Source organism: Pinus tabuliformis, chromosome 1_2 (assembly GCF_031772625.1).
Source record: "Pinus tabuliformis cultivar Carrire ecotype Pingquan chromosome 1_2, CPIR1, whole genome shotgun sequence".
NCBI classification, from domain to species: domain Eukaryota; kingdom Viridiplantae; phylum Streptophyta; class Pinopsida; order Pinales; family Pinaceae; genus Pinus; species Pinus tabuliformis.
The window spans coordinates 25,637,582-25,652,589 of NC_142298.1; the positions used below are offsets into that span (position 1 = coordinate 25,637,582).

Below are 15,008 nucleotides of genomic sequence, written 5' to 3' on the forward strand. Positions count from 1 at the left end.
ATGTAATTGATCGCTTATTAGATGACTACAAGATATATGCTCTTAAGAGTAACTTACCAATATGTTCAAAGGGAAGATTACCATCCTCAATAGATATCCAATTAATGACAATAATGGCGATAAGAAAACTTATTCACTTACGACAATAAAGCCAATGATCTCTTAGAGGCAACGTAAGATACCAATGTCAATTATGAGATTATTAATGTTATCAATCAGCAATTCTTAAGTTAAGACTTCCCAATGCCAATTAGAACAATTTAGGTTTCCAACAAGAGATGCCAATTAACAAGATTGTTCAGGATATTGATAGCTTAATGCTTAGTGTTCCTCAAACCAACCAGCAATAACAAGTTACCACAATGTCAATGAAACACCAATTCAATTGTAGAGGTGAAAGAACAAAAGATGCCAACATGCTCATATCCAATGGAAACCATTCAACAAGATATTCTTGAGATTGATGTCAAGTGAATTACTTAGTGCAATCTTCAGATTAGGAAACTCACAAGAAACAAAGTGTTAGTATCCTTCTTACGAAATCATAAAACAACTTAATGGAACATTAACCAATGCAAAGAGCCTTTATGCAAGTTATGACATCAAAGAAGCAAGGAATAAATTCTTATGACAGCAGTGAGTTAATTCTATGCCAAACATGCCACAACAGTCCCAAACTTATCACTTTATCTTGATTTAATGAGAGCACTCAGAATGCAACTCCAAACAGAGAGAAATGCCTATGACTGCAAGTGAATGCATGGAGATGATGTATGCCAATGAAGCAGCCAGTGAGGGAATTAGAATGCAGCCCTTCTAATCCACTTTGTTAAATACAAAAATTTAATTAGTGATGCAAGGCAAAAGAGAGAAATGCTTAATGAGTTTAGGGTCCTTTGACATGCCACTGTTATGTTATATCAGACCTTGAAATACTTCTCCAAACGACGTAACAGTCATCCAAAATGTATGAAGTGAACCAAACAAATGATTACCCAATTTGCAAACAAACTTCCGATTTTACAAAACTGAATATTAGTTTTAAGCCACTGCTATATAGTAATTTTAGAGATGTATCTTTACCAATTAAAGGTGAATTTTAAACAGCCCTCAGTTACTGCTGACTTTTATTTAGAGATTTATTATATCTATGTCAGATCATGAAATTGATATCTTAATTACCAGCAAATCAAATGGAATTATGGAAAGTATGGACTGTCAAAAGCCTTTTTATGCCATTATTTGCTTATGACCAAACTTTAGAAGAAGGCATTTCAGATCAAAGATTTTCAGACCTCAGAAGCAGTATATCAAACCTCAAAATGCAGATTATGAAGATGCCAAACAAAAATTAGAGAACGTAAATGAAATTAGATGAATGCAGAATTTGTCTTTTAGGCCAATGTCATGAGCTTAATACCACTGCAAACAAATGTTTTCATACTGCAAATGAGGAAAAGTAATGAGAAGAGGAGGGTCAGAACTCAAACCACTTGGCCCAAGGCCTTCCTTTGATGATCCCACCTGTAGACACCAGTGAAATCACTCCAACAGGCGTGCCCACCTGCAATCATAAAATGTTATCTCCAAGACTGCATGAGACCTCTCTTCAGGCCAGCGTTTCTCTTCCTTGGCTGAGCATTCAGATTCTGGCATGTGGGTATGGTAGATCTGGGCTCAAGGAAGACATATGCATGCCAAAACCCCTTGCGGCCCCTTTCCTTGGTGAAATGCTGGTCAAAATACCTAAGTTATCAGGATTCGGATACGGATACGGATTGGGATACGGATCTGGATCCGCTTAATTTTCGGCAAGGAAACGGCAAGTACAATTAATATAAATATATTTTGATAATAAAAATTTTGATATTAATGTCCAAATTTATTGTGATCACTACCTATCAACAACAATAGAGTTTATATTATTATTATTATTATCCAATTTTAAAGTCACCGCCACATGATTTGACTGCTAAGTCTACGAAGGCATACATACTCTACCCCTCTAGTTTTGAACCTGTGACCTCATAGGAGGAAACACATGCTCTTAACCATCAAGCCCACTCAAGCTGTATTGTGTTGATGAATTTCATAAAAAAATATACAGTACTTCATAATTAAAGTTGCATTACTTATTTTATAAAAATTATATTATTAACTATGATATATTACAAAACTATTTAAATGATAAATAATAATAATTTAATACACCTAATAAATTATATGAATTAAATAATAAGCTTATAATATATAAAAGTTTAATATAAAATATAATGTACAAATTTTAAAACTTGTACATAACAAATTTGATATATTTTAAATAATTTTAATTTATAATATATATGGACAATAAAATAACAATTTTTTTTTATATTTGAATAATTAATTTATAATATATATATACACAAAAAATTGCTTTATAAACTTAGAACATTTCTAAACTAATATAAATAAAGCATAACATATTTTAAAAGTTTTATGTTGAATAATTAATTTATAATATATATACACACAAAAAATTACTTTATAAAATTATAACATTTCTAAACTAATATAAATAAAGTATAACATATTTAAAAAGTTTTAATTAAATTAATTTAAATAAAATATAGCATAGCTATAAAAGTATAATTAAATTAATATAAATAAAATATGGCATATTTATAATTAAATTATAATATTATAACATATCTAAAATATATACACCATGTGACTTTACGAGTTCTTTTATAACATTTCTAAACTAATGTTAATAAAATATAACAGATTTATAAAGTCATAATTAAATTAATGTAAATAAAATATAACATATTTATAATTAAATTAATATTATAACTATATGTAACTATATGAGTTCAAATGTGTGAAACTGCATATGCCTCGCTGATAAATAAAAACCCAGTATCGCCGTCATACTACCAAGTCACGGCATCATATTACCAATTCAGTAGATCCCGAAACCAATGATATTAATACCAGTCACATCATCTTGGCTGTCTTATTCGTTCCACATGCACGTACTGTCTGAGTTTCCAGCAAACAGCGATCCGGATTAGAGTGCAACGCATTGTCGACTACTAGCAAACTGCCAGGTCAAGTTATTACCAAGATATTTTTACTCATTAAAAAATTGTTTTCTAGCGTATCCAAGTGAATCCGGATCCGAATCCGTTTCTGATCCGGGGATCCACAAATCCATTTCCCAGGGTGGATAGATCCGGTAACATAGCAAAATACTATAAAACCCTCAAAACCCTAGTTGAATGAGTGAGAAACTTCCAATTTTCAAAATAGCTTGTCCTTTCCTCAAATCTGTGGGGTTTTCACCTGCAAAGGAACTTTATGTACAAGATCCTAGCAACTAAATCCTCGATCTAGACAACCCATGTTAAATTTATACAAGATATGTACAAAAGAAGTCAAATCTATACAAGGGTTAGAAATTTAAATTATTTACAAAATTTCTATTATACAATATATACAATGATTTATGGCTCTTATAAGCAGATCTATTCATTAAATGCACAATAGATAAAAATAGATGAGTGAAATAATTTAAATGTGTGAGAAATGGTCAAAATCTCTGTAAAATCAATCGTTAGATAAGACTTGAAATTTAACAAAGTGGGCTCTTAAGCTTTCTTGTCTTGGGAGTTGGCTGGTCCAACCAAAGACTTCCCCTCACGCCCAAGATTTGAATCCCTAAAATCTCTACACACTTAAGATCAAGTTATTAGATCAATAGGGGCTAGATAGACACTATAACCCTCAAGATCTAGAGATACATACTAGATCTATCAAGTTAGAATGCTTTCTCTAAACCCAGTAGCTAATGCATGATACATGTGCAAATAGCTAATCCAATCAATGGCTAAAGAAAAAATAACTTATAAAATATTATTCAATAGAACATTAAGAACACGATCCAAAAATAAATTACCACAAGAAGCAGAAGAGGAGCCACCATGAATAAACTCCAAAGTCTTCTTTATTATTTCCAAAAAAAAAATTACAGCAGCAGAGCTTGACTCAAAACTTCTTTACAAAATTTGTTGTTTTTTTAGAAGCAAATGGCTTTTAATTTATAGATAAATCCTCCAAGTGTAAAATAACAGCTAGTTGGCTTGATCCCCATCAAAATAATCTCAACCGTTGATAAATGTTTGATCATCCTTTAATCTCCACCATCGAAATTCTTTATTTTTGATGAATTTTCAAATTTCTCATTTAACCATTTTTTATTAGCTCAAAATTAATTATTTTGAGCTAATTTCCTCAAAAAATTGACTTTGACTTAACCACCAAGGCCCAAGAGTCCAATTTTTCTTGAAATTTTCAATATTCCCTTGGTGGGGGACCTCCAAAAATTAATTTCTTTGATACATGTTGTCGCCTGGATTGTACAAGTATAGTGACAACCGCTTAGGGTGGGGGCTGTCACTTTGATCCCTAACCACTCCGTTCTAGCTATCTCCCAACATCATGATATGTGGGGTAGTCCCTATGGAAATGAGGGGAAGGAAAACAAGTTGGAAACAAACTTGTTTGGGAGACACGGATGAGTGGCCTAGCTACTTGGTTAAATTTGGCAAGATTAATGATTAGATTAGATTTTAAAATGAGATCAGTGCCTTATGGAGTCAGAATTCTTACTTATTTTAAATCAAAACCAAGTAACTAGATGGACACCAGCTGATTAATATGACAGACTATCCTATATGATATGCAAATCCTATGATCTATGTGTGACGCAATGATCTTGGTTATTTTTAATTATATGCCTAGTCTAAGTAGAACCTTTCCCTTAATTGTTTTGAGAAACAGTCTTCAGAGTAGGTTGTGAAATGGAAACTAATGGAAAGCAAACAGTGGCCTGATTAACAATACCTCCCCCTGTGTTCCACCCACCCAGTGCCTCCGGCGCTACAGAGACTATGGCTCTGACAACTGCACAGTCACTGTGTTAACCACTAAGAAGAATTGAATCCCTCAAGCTAATTGGAAAAGGGTTACCTTAGGAGTCTATAAACCAAGCTTATGCTTGGAGGTAAATTATTGAATGCAAACTAAATCCTAAGATGTTTATGCAAGATAGATTGAGTGAAGTCTTCTTGAGTTAAGATTGTTTATGTTATTTAAGTACTTAGTGTGAATTATCTTATAGCCAGAGTACTTGATAATGATTAGATAACAATCTTAAGACAAGATAGATGCTTAAAGATACAAGTGCCGATATTCAACAATATTCCAAAAGATGCTTAGAAAATTCCAAATGACCAATGTTGAGATACTTACTTAGAATGATAAGCAATGACACTTAAGATGCCAAATGCTTAAGATAAACAACCAAGATACTAAAGTCTCTTAAGATTATGATCTCTAACTTAGAGCAGTTATCCAATGATTTCTTAACAATGCCTCAATTAGATGTCAAACACAATGATGTTGATTAGATCTCAAGTGTTAAAGCAACTTATACCAATCACAAGATCAGAGATTTAGAGCTCAAGTGTAGGAGTGTTTTTAGTGCAAAATTCAAAAAAAAAAATTGTAAACTTAGAATGAGACACGCAAGTGTTAGATCAAATCAGCAGTAATACTTCAAAAAATTTCAACAATGTATTAGACTTATGACAGCAGCAAGAAAGTCACTTTATATCATAGCATTTACCCAACATAAAAAGCATAAAATTTTCCAATGGCTAGCAAATGCAAATTTATGTATTTAGCCCACTTTATGATGATGTATTCAGTAATATATCAGATCTGAAACAACTTATTCCAGTAGTAAACAAACCAACAGATCAGCGAGCTAATGATCCTAAAATCAATGCCTAATATGCCCAAAAATAGGAAAATTTTACCGAAACTAAAAAAATCAAATTTTGAGCCCTCTTTAGATGTGTGATTCAAAAAATTGAAGACTTGATTTAGTAATTTATGCAGAAAATTCCAGCAAACAAATTTTTAGATCTAAGCTAAATCTAAGATGCCTAAGTGGCCAAAATTTAAGAAAAATCAAAATTTGCACTTTTAAGTGATTTTAATCAATTCAAATGTGATTTTATGGCTATTATATCATTGTTATTACTATTGTAATAAAACAGAGGCAAAATGAGGGTTTAGAGATCAAACCCTAGGCCCAAGGCCTTGAAGATCAACTTGCCCAAGTAACCCAAAAATTCTTCAATGATCTTGCACCTGAAAACACGAGTTTTTGAGAAAATTTCTCCTGCAAAACCACCAAGGAATCAGTCTTGAAAATTTCAGATATGGGACTAGGGAAAACTAGGCCAAGGAGGGGCAACGCTAGGCTTGAAAGGACTAGCGTTGAGGTAAGAGGAGGCTAGGAGAGCAGATCAGGGTTCAAAGAGGCAAGAGGACACCAAAAAAGGCTAACGCTGGAGAAGAAGAGCCTCAAAAGGTTGGAGGTTTGCCAAAAAGGGGCAAATGGCTAGGGTTTAGGGGCTAAAAATCCCATGGCTAACCCTAAGGCAGCCATCTAGGGTCTCAGAGGGTGGTCAAGACTCCTTAATTCCATGGCTAGGCTACTTAAGGCCTCAAAACCCCAACGTGGGGGCTTGAAGGGAGCACCAAGGCCCTTGGAGGCTACGGCTTGCCTCCAAGAGGCCAGAAAGGTTGATGCAGGGGGTTATTAGATTGGCGTTGGACAAGAGAATGAGGATGTTGGTCTTCTGAGGGCTGGATTTGGGCCCAAGAGGCCTAAAAAGTGAAACCCTCCCTTTAGAAAACCAAAAAGAAAAAAAATAAATAATAAAATAATAATAATAATAATCTCCTCTAAATCTGAATTTTGCTGCAAAATCTTCAATGGGTAACCCTGCAAAATTTTCTAGAGACTATATCTTACCCTCAAGGGCCTAGATCTAGCTCTACTTCAGCTTGATCTCTTCATTCAACCTGCAAAAAATGAAAATAAAACACCCAAACCCCAAATATATACAAAAATTCTCAAAACCCCAAGAAGCAAAAATAATTTACAAATTATTTTATAAATATACAAATTAACAAGGATTTTGAAAATTTAATCTTTTGAGTCCACATGGGGTAGCTCAAGCGGCAAGGGCCGTGGAAATGAAGTCTCACCGAACCGGAAGTCTTGGGTTCAAATCTTGGGCTACCCCTCCCCCGTAGAGGGGTACATAATGGACATGTAAATCAGAGAGTCCCGCCCCAGCTTACAAAAAAAAAAAAAAAAAATTAATCTTTTGAGAAATAAAAATTTTATGGCTATTTTCTTTGATAAATGGCTAAAAACACTTCAGAAACCCCATGCGCACTGTAGCCTTAGCGAAGATCTAATCCACCACATAAATATTCAAGATTCAAGGAAAATGATCCTTGCCCACAGTTTGTGAACTTGGAGACCAAGGACTGAAGTACCTGCAAACACTATGTATTTATCTCAAAATAATCATTTATTAGCACAACATAGGAAAGTTCGTAGTCACTACAAACCACAAATCAATGAACATGGACACCTCGAGTTGCACCCCAAAGTCTTTATTATGATAGAAAAAATAGTTCACAACGGGACAATAGTTTACAAAAATGCTTCAGCAGCAATTTCTTAGCCAGAAATCAGATGGCTAGAGACTCAAATGACTCTCTAATTTATAAATAAATCCTCCAAGTGAAAAATAACAGCTAGTTTTCTTGATCCTTGTCAAAATAATCTTCTTTGTCAAAAAATATTTGATCATCTTTTAATCTTAGCCGTTGAATTTTATTTTTGAGGAATTTTCAAATTTATCATTTAATTCCATTTTAATTAGCTCAAAATTAATTATTTTGAGCTAATTTCCTCAAAATTTTGACTTTGACTTAACCACCAAGGCCCAAGGGTCCAATTTCTCTTGAAATATCTAATATTCTCTTGGTGGAGGACCTCCGAAAATTAATTATTTTAAGACCCACGAATTTTTCATTTAGAGAATCTAATTTTCCCAAGACATTTTAATTTGTCTCTAATTAATTAAATTTCCGCCTTAGGATTTTAATTTAATTTGCCATAAAAAACAATTAATTGACACATGAAGGTCCACATGGGGTAGCTCAAGCGGCAAGGGCCGTGGAAATGAAGTCTCACAGAACCGGAAGTCTTGGGTTCAAATCTTGGGCTACCCCTCCCCCGTAGAGGGGTGCATAATGGACATGTAAATCGGAGAGTCCCACCCCAGCTTACAAAAAAAAATTAATTGACACATGAAGGAATTAATTATTTTTTCCATCCTCTAATATTTTAACTATAGTGTCTAAGTATGAGGGACCATGCATTAAAATATTTTTTACATAAGATTTACAATTTCAAACCTCAAAGAGGGAATACCCGTTCGACTTAGACCCTCGAATTACATACCCAATTCTGCAACACAATATGAGCTAGTAGACCAAGTGATTTGTAATAAAATAATTTAACCAAATAGTTTAAATTATTTTCAAATCACTTTTACATAAGACTCAACTAGAACACTAGGACTCACCTAAGACTTTGACGAAGAATTACACCCTAGCTTTGGGGTGAGACTGGAAGGAAAAACTTTGCCAACCATCCATGTTTAAAAACACAAATGAATTAGTGAGACGAAAACATCCTAAGATGAAACTTTCGCCAAAATAATAGGTTACCTAGGCTGTTACATACATTTATGGTCTTACTAGCACCATTTACATTACATAACTTACACAATGGCTTTACAATGACATATGAATTACTGATAGATGATCCAATCTTGTTGAAAAAGTTTGGCACTTCCGCTTCCTTGGAACTTTGACAAAATGTGTGCAACAATACCCACAAATTTTTTCACTTGAAAAATTTAATTTCTCTAGGACTTTAATTTTGACACAAATTAATTAAATTTTCGGCGTAGGATTTTAATTTATTTTTTTTCAAAAGATTTTAATTAATTGACACTTGAGGGGATTAAACATTTTTTCCACCCTCTAATATTTTAGCCATGGTGTCTAAGTATGAGGGACCATGCACTAAATATTTTTTACATAAGATAATTATATTTCAACCCTCAAAGGAGGAACCTGTTTGTTATAGACCCTCAATTTATTACCCAATTCTGCGACTCAATATGATCTAGTAGACCAAGTGATTTGTAATAAAATAATTTAGCCAATTAGCTTAAATTATTCCCAAATCACTTTTACAAAAGACTCAACTAAAACACTATGACTCACCTAAGACCTTGACAATAAATTTCACCCTAACTTTGGGGTGATTCTGGAGAGAAAAACTTTATCGATCATACATATTTAGAAACACAGATGAATCAGTGAGTCAAAAAAACCTCCTAGGATGAAATTTGTTGCCAAAATAATAGGTTTACCTAGGTTCTTATATACATATATGGTTTTATTAGCATCATTTACATTAAAATTTTGCACAATGGGTTTACAATTCTAATAAACTGACAATGATGAATCTAGGATATCTAGCTGCTCAAACATGATGGAATCCTTTGCAAAAATGTGTATTGTATAGGGTAGCTGACACAAAGTGGTCAACGGGCCCTACCACGTAATCTTACTCGTAACCGACAAAAATACTTAGTAGAGGATCACATCGGAATTGTGGTCGAGGAGTCGGACTCATCGCTGAGTTAGGAACTCAAACTCACTGGAGATTTGCATTTTACACTGTTGAGAGTTGAATCCAAGTTGTGCATGAACCTATCCAGACAGAAGGATTTGGACCAGATGCAAGCCTCAGTTTTCTAAAAGGAATATCTCATTATTATCACAATATTCTCAACTTGAGGGTGGCATCTTAGTTGTGCTTCCAATGGTTGGAAGAATAACATAACACTCTACAACATTGTTCCTCCATTGTAGCTCACAACTGTGTTATCTTTTCATTCCATGTTTTCTTATTAGGCATGATGAAATGCTACTAATGTTAAATGGTGAAACCCATAAATAAAATGCGAGTCATTCCATGTTTTCTTATTAGGCAATGCTACTAATATTAAATGGTGAAACCCATAATAAAATGCCAGTTATGATAAATGGTCAATGCAATTGATTTGTGAAAGAAAACATCATTGCTATGTTTGAATTTAATGCCCTTACTAGAAGAAAGTTTGGTATTGGATTTTCCCCAATATTTATGACCAAAAAGGATAAAGCATCTAAGTCCTTACAAGATCCTATCTACAAAATTCAACAATAAAACAGACTAGTCTGGGTGGTGATCAACTCACTTGCTGCACATACTCCAACGATATGGTAATTTAGTTGTGTTTGCATGCAATGCATTTTGAACCTCTGGCAAGTTGAGATAAAATAGCCTCTCAGAAGACATACAAACATCAACCCCTAGGCTCATTTTGGTTACCTATTACATAACATATGCCACAAAGCACTAGTCATATTTTTGATGCAAATGAAATATGCATTAATTACTTGGGCACCTTATAATAAAAATGACTTAAAAACCCACATGTTTGCAGTGTGCACACAGCATAGATAGAATGAAAAGAAATGTAATATGACCATTAAAATGGAATAAAAACTTTACCGTTTTTCTTAACAGAAGCTCCTGCTCAACAAGGGATGGATAACAAATATCAATTATCACATCATACGAATTGACATAGTCCCCAACCTCTTCACTTCCTTGATTCATTGCTACGATACACTCAATATCTGTACTGTTGGTAACATCATACATAGCAGAAACGTTGAAGCTACAATAATTTGTGATGGCCTTATTGGTCTCATCAGAAATTAGTCCATGTGACCACAAATATTTCCAGCCTGCTGCTTGGTTCACATCAAGCTTAAGGAGCGGGTTTCCAATCTGTAAGTGAACTCAATTGGAATAAACCTCAGATATGTAAATGAAAATTTGAATCAGACAATATTGATGAAATTTATGATTAGGAGGCTCATTGGATTAAAATTTCCACTTACCGCAATTCCCTTGATGTTGAACTTAAAACCTCTAGCCTTTTCATTGTAATCAAGCAAAAGATCTGCCAATTGTGGTATATAATGCCCTGATTGACAATTAAACCTTATTAGGTATCTACTAATAATACTGCATTCAAGTTAAGTAACAGAGAACACTTGAATCATTTTATACAGGAGTTAAATCTTCAGTAACCAAGACATTCGCATGATGCCAAATTTGCAGAGGCGTTTCAAAATTTAAAGGATGAGCCTAACCTGCATAGCTTTCTCCAGTCAGGAAAAAGTCTCTCGATCTATATTCAGGGAACTTTTCAAACCACTTGAAAAGAAATACCTGCATATCCGCAGCTGTATCCACCAAGTATTAAACAAAAACAGATGCAAAATGAAAAGTTGAACATTCCCACAAGAACATAATACATGACAAACAACCTAAAATAATGTTATATTAATGATTTTCAATCAAATCCATGATCCATCAGATACAAATTCCCTATCTCGTCACCATCCATATTAACTTCCATCTCTTACTGCAAATAGGATATATGTAATTTCAACAAAACTTATCTCCTTTAACTCATGAAAAGATACGTTAAAATGAAGAGAAAAAGAATTTCTTACCTGTTGAAGCGTCATCACATGTGTAGTCTGAGCTAGTATTTGAATATGACCATCCAACTCCAGCAGGAGATTCCACAAAAAGGAGGTTTGATACTGTATAAATGGTGTCATGTCACATATATGTTTAGTAAAATGAATGAATGCCCTCGCAGAAGATTGTATTCCAAAGATCACCATAGCATCAGTCCCAAATCAGTGTTGTTTGAACATTGCGTAATAAAATAAAGAATCAGCATATTCATGGTAAAGTAAAAGGAATAATGCAAGCAAATAACACTTGAACAGAAATCAAGTATAATATTTGGTTCATAAAGATAAATGTGCAATCATGGATTACAAAAGTACCAGAGATGACATTGATTCATTACATTTCTATATTTAGTTCCTGATATGTATTCAATTCAAACTTTGAACAAGGAAATAGGTAATAAAACCTTTGTTCCAAGATTGGGAATTTCTGATAAGTCCTCTGCCATCTCCTCTTGGATAAAAGGGACCAAGCTCCATAAAAGCACCCCCTCCAATTGATGAACATCCTGGGCCTATATTGGTAAATGTTTTAGTGCACATAAAATCATTTCATGCATTGTAACACAAAATAGCGTAAGAATTAAATTATTAATGCATGACACTCGAGGCTTTCTACATTCAATTGTGCTAATTATTTTCTTTCAATCGAGTGCATATATATATATATATATATATATCAGAATTTTAAGTACTTAGAATATGTCCAAGGAAAGTAAAGATCAAGTAGAACTAATGAAAAACTTCACTAGAAGATATTTTATTATCTAACAATCACAAACGTAACTTGAACAGAAAGCAGTTTGACCTTATCAAATACACCATTTTCATTCAAGATCACTTTAACATCGACCACATATTCTGTTTTTCAAATTTTTCCCATTACAGCAAAGTACTAAACCCTTAGACTACTGCCAAGAAGCAAAACCAATACAAAAAGAGAAATTTCTCAATCTAATGGTAAACATATAGCATCCCAGCAAACGTGAATTGTCAGATTATCTTAACAAAAAATGCATATCTTGGAAGCTAAAATCCATCTTGTATTGGAGTAAATGTAGATGGGAGGATTCTCAACCCCATTCTCCACCTCTGTCCCTGAAGAAACAACTGATATCACATGATTTTTCAGATATTTTTACTCCCCACTTCTAAAATGATTGCACAAATAGAAGTGTCATAATCTGGCTCTGGAGTCTGCAATAGAATGAGTCAAGTTGGCAATCTCGCTCAATTGTAGATATGCCTTGGTCCTTGGAATTGAGAAAATAATCATGGAGGAAGCTCACAACGCATCCCATGTAGGATGGTTAAACCACCAAAAGAAAAAATACATCTTTGAAGAAGTATTGCTTTTGTCTTAGAGTAAAAAGGGGTATAGTTAGCCACAAGAGGTCAACCAGGTCAGTGAAAGCACTATGTAATGTCCCTTTCCAAACCATGATAGCAGAAGGGATTCACTTAGTAGCCTAGCCTGATTCCCATTGGCTATAGTCAGAAAAAAGGGATCAGCTGGTTTAATTGTTCGATGACATTATAATTAAAAGGTAGCATTTTAATAAGTAAATAGGAGTATGGTAAAAATAAAGTGACCCGTGGTAGTTCCAGCCACCCATGGTATTCCAAGAGGAGAAAATGGATATATAAAAGAAGAAGGAAGCTCAAGGAAAAATATGAGTTGAAGATTTGAGAATTGAACATGGAGCTCGAGTAGCTTACTGTGTGAAGAGAAAAGCCTTGTGTAGAGCCCAGTTTCAGTGGTGGAACTATCCACCCTAGTTGGTGGTGATTAGTTTCGGTGGTGAAACATCCACCCTAGCTAGTCTGAAGGGAGAATCATTTCAGGTTCTCCATTGGCACTTAACATAGAAAGGAGGATCATATAGCAACAGTTTCCAGAAGTCTAGAGATAAAAATTTGCAGCAACTTGCATCACCAAGAAGGGACCGAAATCTACAAGCCAGGACGCATCCTTTAGGTGGGCTGAATTCTATAGGCTAGGACACATCCTTTAGGTGGGCCGAATTACTTCTGAAGGGAGGCCAAATTCTAATGTCATTAGGAGGGCCAAATAACCGCTTAATGTTGAGATTGTAGCTTGGAAGGTGATGTTGAGATTGTAGCTTGGAAGGTGATTTTGCATGGATTAGGTGTCATGACATGCAGCAAGTCACCTTAATTATCTCCTACAGCGATTAATTAATGAATTTCCTAAGTCAGGACTTTAGACGGCAGTTTAATTTAATTGTTGGGTACCATTGTGTAAAAGAGAAAGAAGTCAACGACAGATTAAGTTGTGACCATTGATCTCAGTAAAGTGAGATCTAATCTCAACCGTTGAGATTAGGGATTTCACTTGAGATTAGGGTTTGATCTTTTTAATAGGGGGTTTGAGCCAAAGGAGAAACACAATTTATTGGCATGAGTTGGGATTCAATGAAGCTCAGTATTTCGCAGCAAGAGAGAAAAGAGACTAGATCAAGATAGCTAGAGTGAGATCAGGGCAAGCAATATTAGCAAAGAGGCTGAGTTACCTTGGCACATGTGGGCCAAGTTATCTTGAGTGAGTAGGCAGAGTTTTCTGATGGGTCATGAAGCTGAGCTTTTCTTGCGTGCAGAAGTTCTTCTGTTGGGTCACACGTGTGGGCCGTGCAAGGGCTGAGTGAGAGAGAGGATCTTTTGTTGTGTATTCGCTAGAGCAAATTCTTGTAAGTCTGTTCTATAAAATATTTCTCCTGAAGCTAAATAAGAAGCCCAACATTTGATGGTTTTCCCCACACTAGGGTTTCCACAGTATATTTGTAATATCCCCATTCTTGGTTTCCCCTATGATGTAGTTAGGATGGACTTCCCGAGTTGGTGATAGCTAGGTCATGGAAGCGATATTACGTCACTAGTGGGCCCCCCAAAGGTTTTGGAAGAGTTTTATGGGGTCCGACAAGCTTCGCTTGCTATATTTCATCATCAGGTTCAGTTCTGCACCGTTCGTTCTTGGTTCCGTTGCATTCTGACAACTCCCATAAAACAAGGTTATTATCAAGCATATTTTAATTTAATATGCTAAAGGTGTCATTTGGAGAAACACCTTAGTGTAATAGCTCGTTGGAACCAGAATGAAAAGATCTACAAGGTGGGATGATGAAAATTGACTTTAAGTGGTCGAAGAGATTGTAGAGGCAGATTAATTATTCTTTGAGATTAAAAGTGACTTAAATAAAATAAACTAAAAGAGTCACTTAGATAAAATAAAAGGGAGGAGCTTCTAGAATGAAAATAAAATAATAAAATAAAAGTGCTTCTAGAAGGTTGGAGAGAGATCCATCAAATCTTTAAAAGAGGGGAATGCAAGTCATTTGCGATATCTTGGTTTTGAATACTTTTTCTTGGAGAGACTTTGAGAACTTGGTTTTCAG

The 15,008-nt window shown here is 34.5% G+C and overlaps 1 protein-coding gene across 1 annotated transcript in view; it reads right to left on the reverse strand.

Annotated features, from left to right (window-relative positions):
* LOC149204156 (serine carboxypeptidase-like 44) overlaps positions 1–15,008 on the reverse strand; it is a 101,996-nt gene that overhangs the window by 48,685 nt on the left and 38,303 nt on the right. The window contains exons 2-7 of the mRNA XM_089393221.1: positions 12,003–12,110; positions 11,569–11,661; positions 11,203–11,295; positions 10,948–11,033; positions 10,553–10,834; positions 10,236–10,369 (exon numbers count right to left, since the gene is read on the reverse strand). Coding sequence (XP_089249347.1) covers positions 10,236–10,369; positions 10,553–10,834; positions 10,948–11,033; positions 11,203–11,295; positions 11,569–11,661; positions 12,003–12,110 — 796 coding nt within the window. The remainder of the gene's footprint in view (positions 1–10,235; positions 10,370–10,552; positions 10,835–10,947; positions 11,034–11,202; positions 11,296–11,568; positions 11,662–12,002; positions 12,111–15,008) is intronic.